This window comes from Microtus oregoni, unplaced genomic scaffold, assembly GCF_018167655.1.
Source record: "Microtus oregoni isolate MIOR12 unplaced genomic scaffold, Mior012 000060F_ref0000265, whole genome shotgun sequence".
NCBI classification, from domain to species: domain Eukaryota; kingdom Metazoa; phylum Chordata; class Mammalia; order Rodentia; family Cricetidae; genus Microtus; species Microtus oregoni.
Window position 1 is genome coordinate 4,752,063 of NW_024543870.1, and position 12,572 is coordinate 4,764,634.

General features: G+C 40.6%; 1 protein-coding gene across 1 annotated transcript in view; it reads right to left on the bottom strand.

Annotated features, from left to right (window-relative positions):
- Positions 1–12,572, bottom strand: part of Ttn (titin) — a 271,400-nt gene that overhangs the window by 144,639 nt on the left and 114,189 nt on the right. The window contains exons 120-142 of the mRNA XM_041639884.1: positions 11,177–11,254; positions 10,483–10,563; positions 10,277–10,354; positions 10,060–10,134; positions 9,697–9,798; positions 9,169–9,294; positions 7,219–7,299; positions 6,959–7,036; positions 6,654–6,737; positions 6,437–6,520; positions 6,030–6,113; positions 5,698–5,781; positions 4,959–5,039; positions 4,452–4,670; positions 3,304–3,378; positions 3,012–3,086; positions 2,702–2,794; positions 1,983–2,060; positions 1,530–1,787; positions 1,295–1,378; positions 1,051–1,128; positions 476–559; positions 125–208 (exon numbers count right to left, since the gene is read on the bottom strand). Coding sequence (XP_041495818.1) covers positions 125–208; positions 476–559; positions 1,051–1,128; positions 1,295–1,378; positions 1,530–1,787; positions 1,983–2,060; positions 2,702–2,794; positions 3,012–3,086; positions 3,304–3,378; positions 4,452–4,670; positions 4,959–5,039; positions 5,698–5,781; positions 6,030–6,113; positions 6,437–6,520; positions 6,654–6,737; positions 6,959–7,036; positions 7,219–7,299; positions 9,169–9,294; positions 9,697–9,798; positions 10,060–10,134; positions 10,277–10,354; positions 10,483–10,563; positions 11,177–11,254 — 2,244 coding nt within the window. The remainder of the gene's footprint in view (positions 1–124; positions 209–475; positions 560–1,050; positions 1,129–1,294; positions 1,379–1,529; positions 1,788–1,982; positions 2,061–2,701; positions 2,795–3,011; positions 3,087–3,303; positions 3,379–4,451; positions 4,671–4,958; positions 5,040–5,697; positions 5,782–6,029; positions 6,114–6,436; positions 6,521–6,653; positions 6,738–6,958; positions 7,037–7,218; positions 7,300–9,168; positions 9,295–9,696; positions 9,799–10,059; positions 10,135–10,276; positions 10,355–10,482; positions 10,564–11,176; positions 11,255–12,572) is intronic.

Consider the following 12,572-nt stretch of genomic DNA (forward strand, 5'->3'; position numbering starts at 1 on the left):
ATATGGAAGACATTTCATTTTTTAGAAAAACACTTTCACAGACAGAGTTAGTACAGAGACATTTTCTTATGAATGGACGCTAACTTGAGATTTCTCCCTGGGTACAGAAATGATGAAAAAATACCTTTTGCAGGTGGAGCCTCTGCTTTCTTAGGAGCAGGCACCGGCACCTTCTTCTCAGGCACAGGCTTCTTGGGCACTTCTGGCACTTTAAAGAAATGATTTAGGCAAAGTTTTACACAATACAAAAACACAGAGCTCAAGCATAGTCTAGAAAAGATGAAGATACGGCAATAAATTCATAGTTAAAAAACTGTAAGCAGCATTTCATTTTAAAAACAAAAAAAAATCCGTTTTTGTAAAGAGATAATACTATAGAGGCATTTAACATCACCTAAAGAACATAGTATTGAACTGATTACATATTTTCTTTTCACACATATCTAAAATTGTATGCCCGTGAAAGTTCATATACCTTTGGCTGGTGGTGCTTCCACCTTTTTGGCAATGGGTACTGCTGGTTTTTCTTCTGGTACAGGCTTCTTGGGCACTTCCGGAACTTAAAAGACAGGAAATAAGGTCAATGTCACAGTTTTCCAATCATGGAGGATTCTAGTGACTTAGAGACAACTGAATTATCACAGATGTGCCAACAATCTTACTTTAAGATAGAAACTAATAATTAAACCACAAAGCAAGACTTTAGACGTGCAGGAGCATCACAATAAAACAACAAACAAACGCGGACCAGTGACAAAGACAGCACGAAAGCCTTGGCCTTCGGTGTTGGCCATTTTATTACGAAGAACTGATTGTTCACTATGAATTCCCCACTGAAGAAGACATGAGCGTTAAACAGAAGCAGGCTCCAATGGCCACATTCAGAGATGAATACATGGCAGCAAGCTTCTGGGACCAGCTGAGTGGTTCTTGTTTTGGTTATTGACATTGTTATTAACGTTTATTATTATTAACATCGCCCCAGGGCAGGGATGGCTACGGCTCACCAAGTTATACCACAGAGGTAAATGGCTGCAGGGAGAGCTGTACCTTTGGCAGGCGGAGCCTTCTCCTTTTTAGGGACAGGCACAGGAACTTTTTCCTCTGGCTTCTTGGGAATCTCAGGCACTTTAAAGACAGTGTTGATAGTTAAGTTCTGACTATGAAAAACAACACATACATAAAGCACATGTAACGTTTTAGTAGCCACACACGGGTCGCGGTAGCCAGAAAAGAGGTAACCAGCTGAAGACAGATGAAGCCGTCTAGGTGCATACGTGTGAGTGGTGTGTACCTTTGGCGGGTGGCACTTCCTTCTTTTTGGGAACAGGAACAGGTTTTTTCGCTTCTGGAACAGGTTTCTTGGGTACCTCAGGCACTTTAAAGATAACAATAAGATGTGAAAACGTGCGGAAGACACAGAATGTGAAAGGCACACACAGGCATCACATCCCCCAGGATCTGACTAAGCCAAACACCCAAGCTCCAATGCGCTGCTTCCTTTCTGTTTCACGGCAGCCATCGACTACCTTTGGCTGGTGTCACCGGCACCACTTCTTCCTCGACGATGAGCTCCTCTTCTTCGTGCAGGTACTCTTCCTCTTCGTGGACGTACTCCTCTTCACGGACGTACTCCTCTTCATGGATGTATTCTTCTTCATGGACATACTCCTCTTCGTGGACATATTCCTCCTCCTCCTCTACAATATATTCTTCTTCGTGGGTTTCCACTTCCTCTTTGTAGGCAACCACCTCTTCTGGTTCCCGTTTTTTAGGCACCCCTGGCACTTTAAAGATATTATCTTTAAGTTGGATATGTTCCAATTGCTCAATAAAATCAAGACGCTATAAGAGTGCAGACCCCCTTATAACAAAAGAAAGGATGGGCTTTATCTTTCCCACAGAGTAACTTCATCCATAGAACTGAACATGAATTCAACAGCAAAGACGAACAACACACTAGAACAAGCAATAGGAGGTACCTCTAACAGCTGCCGCCACTTCCTTTTTAGGGGCAGGTACTTTTGCCTCTGGGACAACTTTCTTGGGCTTCATGGGCACTTGAAATAATAAGTACAAGGGAGTTTTAGAGTCAGAAATAGGTCATTTAACCATTTCTAGCTTTCTTTACTTTAAAGAGAATGATTTTATAGATGTCTATAAGTAGAATATGTAATTTTCTTTGGGAGAAACTTTGTTGTTTTATTTTTTATGGGATGGATTCTGAATCTCACAGCCAGGTAAACCCATAGAAGTACTCCAGCAAATTTGCAGTCACAGAGCCTAATTGAAGGGTCTTTCTCCTATGCTTCTACTCACTGGAGGCATTCTAAGAAGGTCAATTTACTTCTGGGTTAGCATGCTTCCTAAGATTGCAAGGAAGTTGCTTAACATAAAGAAAGAAAACTTGGATGTTGAATTATCTTTTTAAAAAGTTTTTCAAAGTGATTTTAGAGTAAATAGTAACCATTTTTAGTGGAAAATAGCATATCATTATATTAATTTAACTATATTAAGAATATGTTAAATGGTCACTGCATTAAAACAAAAGTATTGTATTTGACAGTGTTATGGTCATGGTCAATGAGCAGTCACTATCTACAAGATTGTAGAAGTATTTTGAAATAATCTTAGGGGTAACACTGGAGACAAGTAACCTGAGACAGGCAAGAGGCTACATCCTGGGGAAAGGTTGGTATACCTTTGGCAGCTGGCTCAGTCACCTGCTGCTTTTCACGTTTGGTAATTGAAATTTGTATTTTCTCTTCAACAACTTTCTTCGGTTCTTCGGGAGCTTTAAAGATATTAATTATGGAAGAATATTACCAAGAAGCTCCCGAATATCAGAGAATAAACATCAACAAAGCCCAAAGACCTGGCTCCTAAGACATGGGACCAGACAATACACCCTGAAAGCACAAAGACTGGCGGATACTACTGAGTCTAGGTTGACATAGTCGCATCACGAAGGTGACAATATTGCTTGGGACAGTTACTGCTCTATCATGTACCTTTGGGTGGTATAGGTTTGAGTTTCTTTTGAATGGGCACAGGTGCTTTTTCTTCAGGAACAGCTTTCTTCAGCACTTTAAAAGGACCAATAGTAAGAGATTTACAAACCCAAACTCATGTTTGAGAGTGAGAATAAAATGCTAAGAAATAGAACACACAACATAACAGTCCCGTGTGTCCGTCCCCCACCCCTGCCCACCACACAGTTAGACACATCCACTTCCATGCATATCCACATTGCAGAGACGAAGAAAACAAGAGGTTTTGTAACTGACAATGTTCTCACTCTACCTTTTGGTGGTGGGGCCTTGGGTTTGGCAGGCACTGGTTCTTGGGCAGGTTTTGCTGGAATAGGCTTCTTGGGTTCTTTAAAAGCATACAAAGTATTTAGTGTTAGACTGTAGGGTAGATTTCAAAATCAATCCTTAAACGGAATCAGTTAATTGAAATAATTGACCTTTTATGTTCACAGTGCAACCACAATCTCTAGAATAAGAATTCGTGTTCCAACTTCACAAGGCTATGAGAGCCTTAAGCAAGATAACGTTCCCTTTCCTCATTGGCACTCCCTTTAACTAGGCCATGAGAATGCCTCAAAATTCCCATTTCACTTCAGATAGTCAACTTGTGATCAATCTTTTCTGTCTGAGACACTGGTGTTTAATGCCACCAGTGAAAATATGCAGAATCGTCTCAAAGACACAAAGAAAAACCTCAAGAAGGATATGGGCTCATTTCAAATTTCTAGTCAGAATTTATTCATATGGATTTATTATTTATTTTAGAATAAAGAAAGTGGTCTAGAGTCTGATGTGGGATTCTCCTCTGTATGCTATGAATATGTTTTATTACCATTGGTTAATAAAGAAGCGCCTTAAGACCTATGGCAGAGCAGAATATAGCTAGGTGGGAAAACTAAACTGAATGCAGGGAGAAAGAAGGCAGAGTCAAGTTGACGCTATGTAACCGCTCAAGAAGCAAGATATGACATAACAAACCACAAGCCTCGTGGTAAAATATAAAATAATAGAAATAAGTTCATTTAAGTTGTAAGGGCTAGGTAGAAATATACCGCAGCCATTAGCCAAACAGTGTGGTAATTAATATAGTTTTTGTGTGATTATTCAGGTCTGGGTATCCAGGAAATGAAAACCCAGTCTCTGTTTACAAGGGTCAGAGCTATATGTGCACACACATTATCTCCATCAGGTTAAAAACAATGCTTTGCCCTCACCAGAAAAGCAGCCATTGTTAGATTGTGATGCTGGAAGCCCTGTGGGTAGTGAAACCTAACAATAACCTTAAGATTTATAGAGCTATTTCCCCTCCTGAAGTGATTTAAAATGTTGAATTTACTCAACGGCACGAAGTTCTTCTACCTTGACCTTCATCCTAACAGGTTCTATGCACATTTAACCTGGGCTAAAGTTCAGTCATACCTGTGACATATTCTTCATGCTCCTTATACTCCTCGTAATGCTCAAGTTCACGCTCTGCATATTCTTCGTACTGGTCATACTCTTCTGTGGGTTCATACTCCTCAAACTCCGTGTACTCCTCATAGCCTTCATAATCATCGTACTCCACTTCCCGGTATTCTGAGACTGTTTCTTCTTCTCGGGCATAAGACCATTTCTTCTCTTCCGTTACAGTCACTTCTGGAATAATAGTGACAGCAGGCAGCATTTTATTTGAGGCCCATTTAGTGGCAATGTATTTTGATTTCATTCCTTTATGACTGTCTCCCACACTGACTATGGGTGACCTTGGTTATCTTTTGTTGGAAGAAGTGTCATGAGAGGCACAATGACTAATTGTGATGTCAAATGTTCACGTCTTTGGCTCCAGTCAGCAGTAAGCAAGGAAAGTAGAGGGGATACATTGGCATCTAGCAGACAAAGAGACACACAGCTCTATGCTTTCTAGTGAATCAAAGCGCAATGTACCTTTAGTGGGTCGGGGCTCTCTCTTTGGAACTTCGATGGACACCTTTTCTTCTTTAACGGCTCTTTTTCTGACTTCAGTCACTTTAAAAGAATAATTATTAAAAGTAAATCACAAGAGTCTAGAAATAATTGTGTTAAGAGAACTTTTGCATGAAAAACCCAAGAAGAAAATCAAACATGATGCACCTATCACTAAAATTGCAAGCAAAAAAAAATTCAGTGGGCCTGAAAGTCAACATTGCTCCATATACCTATGAAGAAGTCACTGTGCTTCAAGATGCTCAGGGCTTTGTAAGAACGTAAGAGAGACAAGCGGCAACAATGACCACAAAACTAGGTACGACCTTAAAGAAACTTGAATTTCACAGACAATATCCTCACCTTAGTTCTATTTCCTGCCCCCAAGGCTCCTCAGGGACAGAAAAGAATATTGAGTCAATGAAAAATAATTCGCCAAGGATTACCACATGAAGCAGACATCCAGACAGACAAGTTTAATATATGGACCAGACAGACACATGATGACAAACACCTTTTGATGTAAACTCTGCATATTTGGGGGCAGAGTAGAGAAAAGGAACTTTCTAGAATCAGGATGTCTATTTGTTCAGTGATGTGGAATGGCTAGCTTATTTCACCTTTGAGATCCATTTAAATAAGATTCCCTGACTATTCGGGTTCTACTCCACCCATTTCAATACCTAAAGCTTATTTCTATCCCACTAAAGAGTCATTATACCTTTAGCTGGTGGCTCCGCCTCTCTTCTGGGTTTGAGTTTGGGGAACTTTTCTTCAGGGACAACTTTCTTAGGTTCCTCTGGCACTTTAAAGACAGATTTCATTTTAAAGAACCATTCGCTTCATTCAGACCACAGAGAGTACGAACCACTCAGACACAGAAGACTCAACACACCCTGAAATTCAGACATTCCACAACATTTTAAAGGAAGACAGAGACCACCCTTCCCTCTGTGCCCCATAGTTAGTGTACTTATAAAGTAAGACAAGGCAGTGTTGACATATGGGAGCCACCGAAGCATCTGTCATGCTGACATGGAAAGACTGCTGTACCTCTTGCTCTGGGAGGCTCCTCTTTTTTAGTCACAGCTACAAGAACTTTCTCTTCTTGAGTAATTTTCATGTGCCTCTCTGTCACTTGGAAGATAATTTTAGCATTAGCACACTGTAACGTTTAGAGTAGAATACGTACATACGTATATAATACATACATACATATATAACATACATAATACATATATTCATACACACATATCTACTTGCCAGAAAGTACTGTGATTTTAGAATAGAAGAATTTTTCAGGCACACTCAACAAAACATCACAACCATAACACCACAACCATCACAGACGGACACTAACAATCTACACAGAAAAATTATGGCCCAATGGATGGTAGCCAGAGGAAGAAAGAAGACAGTGCTCTTGGTTTTTTCTTTCTCCTTTTAGGGATGTCATTTACCTTTGGTTGGGGGAGGTTCTTCTATCTCAACCACTTCTGCAGGAACTTTCCTTTCTGGAACTGGTTTTTTTGGTTCTTCAGGGGCTTTGAAAACATTGGGCAATGGAGTCAAACATGGTGCCAAAAGCCCATGTGATCAAGAGTTGACAAACATGTCAATTTTACTTCAAGATAGGGAGTGAAGTATTACTTAAGAGCAAAATGATTCCCAATATACCTTTGGCTGGTGGCACCTTTTCTTTTTTAGGAGCTGGTGCGGGAACTTTCTTCTCTGGTACAATTTTCTTTGGTGGCTCAGGAACTTGGGAAAGATTAAGAAGATCAGTTTGAATTCTGTTAGAAAGTTTTATTATGGGGAAGACACATAACTCCCTTTTTGTAAAGATCACACACACACCAACATTAATAACTACACTAGCAAAGTGTTTGTAGACCAATTCTGACAAAACCTTAGTGATACACAGAGGCGCCATTATAGATGTCAAGACAGACAATATTACACTCCTGTGAGAGGAAATGTACCTTTAGGTGCTGGAGGCTCCTCAATTTTAGCCGGAACTTTTGGTTTTGGTATAATTTTCTTTTCCTGCTTCTCAGGCACTTGAAAAGATTATAAAATATACTTGTAGAAAATGCACCGATTTTTTTCGATAAACACATAAGAGACTTTTTTATTAGTCATGCTATTCACTGATATTTCTGATACGGATGGTAAATTAGATATAAGAGACCATAAAGGATAGAACAAACCAACGTAGAGGGAAGATGAAGAGTTGGTCTACCTTTGACCGGCTCGACTTCCACTCTCTTGGAGATAAAGTGCAGTTCCTCTTCCACCACATAGTCCTCAGGCTCTTCCATCACTTTAAGGACATTAATTTCAAAGAAGAAAAGTTGTAGAGATTTCACGTTTAATTTTTATTGTAACTTTTCACTTCAGGAGAGTAAGCAACATTGCCGTAACTTTAGCATTTGCTAAATCCTTGATTGTTTCCATTTAAAATAGCCAAAGAATATTTGAATCCGAGCATATGCCTTAATAAAGAGCATGGGCTTCACTAATTTAGTGCCTATTATAAAGACAATAAGGATAGAATTCATAGGAAACACAGGACATGAGCATGACAAAAAGAAAAAAAAAGTTCCAGTGACCAATCCAACAGGAACATAAGGATTTAAAGCTATTAAAAAAAAAAAACTAACAAACACTCTAGATTTGAAGGCAGAAGGACAGACACATAGCAGATAGTTCACTCCCCAGTTTTATGGGGTAGCTATGGTAGAAGAGACAAGAGATTTCATGTGATGTTTGAGCTTGTGTGTGTGAAGTTTATTAAAGGACAAACAGGGCTAATTAAAAACACACGAGGAGCTGCCTAAAATAAAAAGAAACCTAAAAGCCCACCTATCTTTCCAGCTTAATACGGACCCAAGAGTCAATGAGCATCTTGCTCTCCCTTCCTTGGAGTTTGGAACACTAAAGGAAGCATGCAGCATCCTGCCTCAGGAACTGAAATCGTTACAGGGCTGGGAGATGAGAATGTTCCATGTGCCTGCTTTGCTGGGTTTCCTGAACATTTCTAGGGAGGATGGATCTTTAAACCCACGCCAACTCCTGTGGTCTATTGTAGGAAACACACCCAAATGGGTAGGTTTGTTTGGGAGTCATGGCTTGTCCGCAGTTTTCTTCTAGGTGGAGAAAGGAGGTATGAAAAATCACCTTTTATTAGCCAGAGATGTGCTGGAGAACAGCGAAGGTGCTGATAAGCTACTTAACATTAGGAAGGAAGTCGAGTTGGTAATAAATGCACCATTTTCTTTTAAACCATTTTCTTGTCCCTACTTAGAAGTACTCCTTTGGATATACAGTGCTAGATAGAGTGTGAGATTTTAGTAGGAAACCTACAGTGCTTTATTTCACCAAATGGGAATTATAACATGATAAAGTCTATTGTTTCAATCTTTAAAAGCATGAGAGTTGTCATTTTAGCTGCTGGGACATCTTGAGAAGTCTGCCTAATGACAGATATTACATGATGGCTTTTTCTATACATGGGTTTGAGGAAAAGCTCCTTCTATTCATTGTTTTGGAAAAATATGCCTTTGACTTCTGGAAGGCAATGTATCATATATATATATTTTTGTATCTTTTTAAAGAGTGAGTTAGGAACCGGACAGTTCATGGAGTGGACCAGCTCTCGTGCTTTTATAGGAGGAGACTAAAGGAAAATAGAAAACATTAAAGAAAGTTTCTCCTTGTAAGAATAATATTTAACAGGACTTTCATATCTGGTTTGCATGTGTGTGCATATATATATATATACACACATATATATGTGTGTATATATATATATATGCACACACATGTGTACAGGATGACATTTCTGTTTGTGTGTTGTGGAACACACAGTTTGAAAAACACTGACTTATCAGACAACCAAGGTGACGTCCCTCTATCTGCCTAGCACACTGAAGCCAAGTCCTGCCTCATGAAAGGCAGAAGCCACGTGAGGATGCCTGCCCCCTTTGGTTATCCGGAGCTACAGAGCCATTTCCTCCAAATAGCCAAAGAAGAGATGGAAAAGAACGTCATCGGGTGTTTACTCTTGTGTAATGGATGCTCTTGAATCTTGTATTTTGATTGAAGAGGAACATGTACTAAGCCCATAGATGACTCTGTGCCTCGCCTGAGGGACAGCTTTTATCATCCCTCATGGACCTCTGTCATTTACCTTCGTATTCGGTGATCTCTGCTTCCTCCTCATCTCTTTCCTCTTCCCTATACACCGAAACAGACACACGCTCCTCTTCTTCAGAGTAGGACCACTCCTCCTCTGTAGATAGGTTAAAAGATAAGACTTGATTTAAAACTCAGTGTGCTGGGACACGTCCAGTGGCCACGTGTTCACTACAGATGGATGAAGATTCTCCTATCTGCTCAGGACTTGGGACTTTCTAACTACAAGAGGGAAAGAGATGTAAGACAAGAGGAGGATGAAGCCCAAGACTGAGGGAGATGTGTAAATTATCCCCCAGAGTGTCCAAATTCCAAGTGATCTCCTTTTCAACACCTTATTCACTTCTTAAGAATGACCCAAGAATGAGGTAGATGCAAAAGATAGTTCCAGAAGACTATAGCAGCAGGCAGATGAATTTCAACACTCACACAAGATAAAAACAGATCGCAATGAAAACATTAACATCCTAAAGAAGACTCCACAGGCACATACCAACACGGCCTTCTTCCCCTCTGGTTATACCTTCATGTCGCATGACTTCCACTCTCTGAGGAACTGCCACCGACAGTTTCTCTTCCACAGCAAGCCTCTTCTCTTCCACGACAGTTTTCTTAGAGACTTCAGCTTTAAGGAAGCATCAGTGTTGGAGCTTAAGAACCAAGAATTGTACAAATTCCCTTTCTCCCTAGAGTTTGGGGACGCCTTGCAGTACGTCACATTCATGAGCAAAGTGGACAAAGAAATTACACACCCCAAGAACACGCCCACGAAAGTCTCTCAGAAACGAGACCAAGAAGGGCAGCACAGAAACAGACTCGATGGACAGAGCAAGAACCCAAGCACGCACGAGAGAAGAGGTCTCTAGAAGACTGACGTCAATCCTACCTCGGGGAGGAGCTTTCTTAGGGATGGGAGCTGGGACAATCTCCTCGGGGACCGGTTTCTTAGGTGGAGCTGGCACTTTAGAAACATTACGTACATTTAGAGCTCTGACACTCTCCCACGGAAGCCCAGCACACAGCACACCCACCCACGCCGTGCCATCTTTGCCTGGAAGCATGACCCTGTAAAAGACAGCTTTTGTACAAAGGCCTGATGATACCTTTTGGTGGGGGAGCTTCTTCTTTTCGAGAAACAGGTCTTTTTTCTTCAGGAACTTTCTTCTTTGGTATTTCTGGCACTTGAAGAAGAATTTTTTTTTAAATCTTATAAAGGCAAATGCACATGGAACAGGCAGGCCGGCGGATGAAGGCATGCAATTAAAGAAGTTTGGGGGAAAGTTACGGTTATTTCATGGAGATGGGGTACCTGCTGGTGGTGGGGATTCCTCTCTCTGAGTAATGATGGTTATTTTTTCTTCGGTGACAACTTTCTTCTGCACTTCGGGAACTTGAAAAGACATTTGTAGAACTATGTTTATATTTTTCAAAGCAGCGAATTCATTATTTTGAAAAAGACTAGACAGGTAGACAGAAGCTTGTCCCATTGTCACTGGCCATAAAACAACCACTTGGATGCTATGGAACAATGGTTTTTACCCTGTCAATTGTATTTTAATAAAACACTGATTGGCCAGTAACCAGGCACGAAGTATGGGGGTGGGGGGGAGACAACTAGGCAGGAAGTAGAGGCAGGGCGACAAGAACAGGAGAATTCTGGGAAGGGGAAAGCTTGGTCTGCAGTCATGACCCAGCTACAGAAGAAGATGTAACTGCCATGCTGAATAAGGTTCCGAGCCACATGGCTAGCATAGACAAGAATAATGGGCTAATATAAGTTATGAGAGTTAATAAGAAGCCTGAGCTAATGGGCCAATCAGTTTATAACTAATGTAATGTTTATAACTCTGTGTGACTTCTTCGGGACTTAATGATTGTGGGAACCGGGCAGGACAGAAACCCTGACAACACTTGGAATACAGCAAACTCAATTAGCAGATAAACACAAACTGCTTTGCACTCGAGATGTAAACGTGGCTTGTTTACTAGGAAAGTCACCCTACCTTTAGCTGGAGGGGCCTCCTTCTTCTTCGCCACAGGAACCTTCTCTTCAGGAGCAGGTTTCTTTGGAGCCTCTGGGACTTAAAGTTTTAAATAGCCAGTCAGTACAGGCATGTTTCCTGTCCATGAATGGATACAGACACCCCCCCCAAAATGACACACAGCACATTGATATTACAGACTGCACTGGTACAATGAAGAAAGATCCCATTTCAAAGTCACAATATAGTAGTGGCTATGTGCAATATTTTAGAAGCATTTAAATGACTAAATTGTGTTATGTAACGGAAATGTATACAGAATTCATTCTTACATATTAGTATGGTGTGTGTACATGTGTGTATAGATGTGTATGTATGTGTTTTGGGAGGGTAGCAATAACCTTGGGGTGTTATTTTTCAGGTGCAATACACTTGCTTTTCTTTCTTTAGACAGGGTCCCCTACTGGCCCGGATTTTGCCAAGTAGGCTAGAGACTCAGTGACCAGTGAGTCCCAGGGAATGCCAATTGTCTCTACTCTCCTACTCCCCAATTCTGCGATTACATGACTGCTCCACCATGGCTTTTGTTTTTAAATTTAAATATAGGTGAGTTCTGAGTACCGAACAGTCAAGGCCAGTTTTAACTGACTTGGCTTCCTCTTTACTCCCCTTGGTGTGATCTGATGAACACAAACCCGTCAGGGATTATACCAATAAGGCAGAGTGTGAGTAGACCAGATAGAAAAGATCTCTTCATACTTTGTTTTGAAGAGGGGATAAATTGTAGCACTTTATGACCTTTGAACTACAGCTACAATGCTGTGGAATATGGTTGTTCATGTAACTTTTTACGCTGACAGCATTCTGAGTTTCTATTTCTGGTTACTAAAGGATAATCAAGACACGATCACTCTGTGGAACAGGTCTTTCAGTAGGACAGTGTGCCAATGGCTTTGGGGACCTCTATGTCACAAAATGTTGTAAATGCGTAGGTGTTTTTCTGTAAGAAATTCTGTCACTTAGAATGTACTCCCAAGTGTTTGCAGTAAGTTTAATTAATTTCAATTCATACAGGGAAAATAAATGTCAAAGATCTGTCCTATTGAAGACTTGCCATCACGGACTTTGGGTTCATCTGTGTCTAGGTGACACTCACTTCTGCCAACCCCCTCCAGTTGCCTCTGCCTCTCCACAGACTCCTCACAACAGACAATAACCATGTCTTAACGAAGAAGTCACATGCAAGAGTGAACAAGAGATGCTCTGTTCAATAAACATGTCCATAGAGGATTTTTCGCAATCCTCCTTAAGGATGACATTAAAAATTTAAGGTAGCAATTTGACATAGTTACTTCTTTTAATAACACATGCCTTAGGAATGTTCAGAATCATAAATAATATATAACAAGAACGAGGA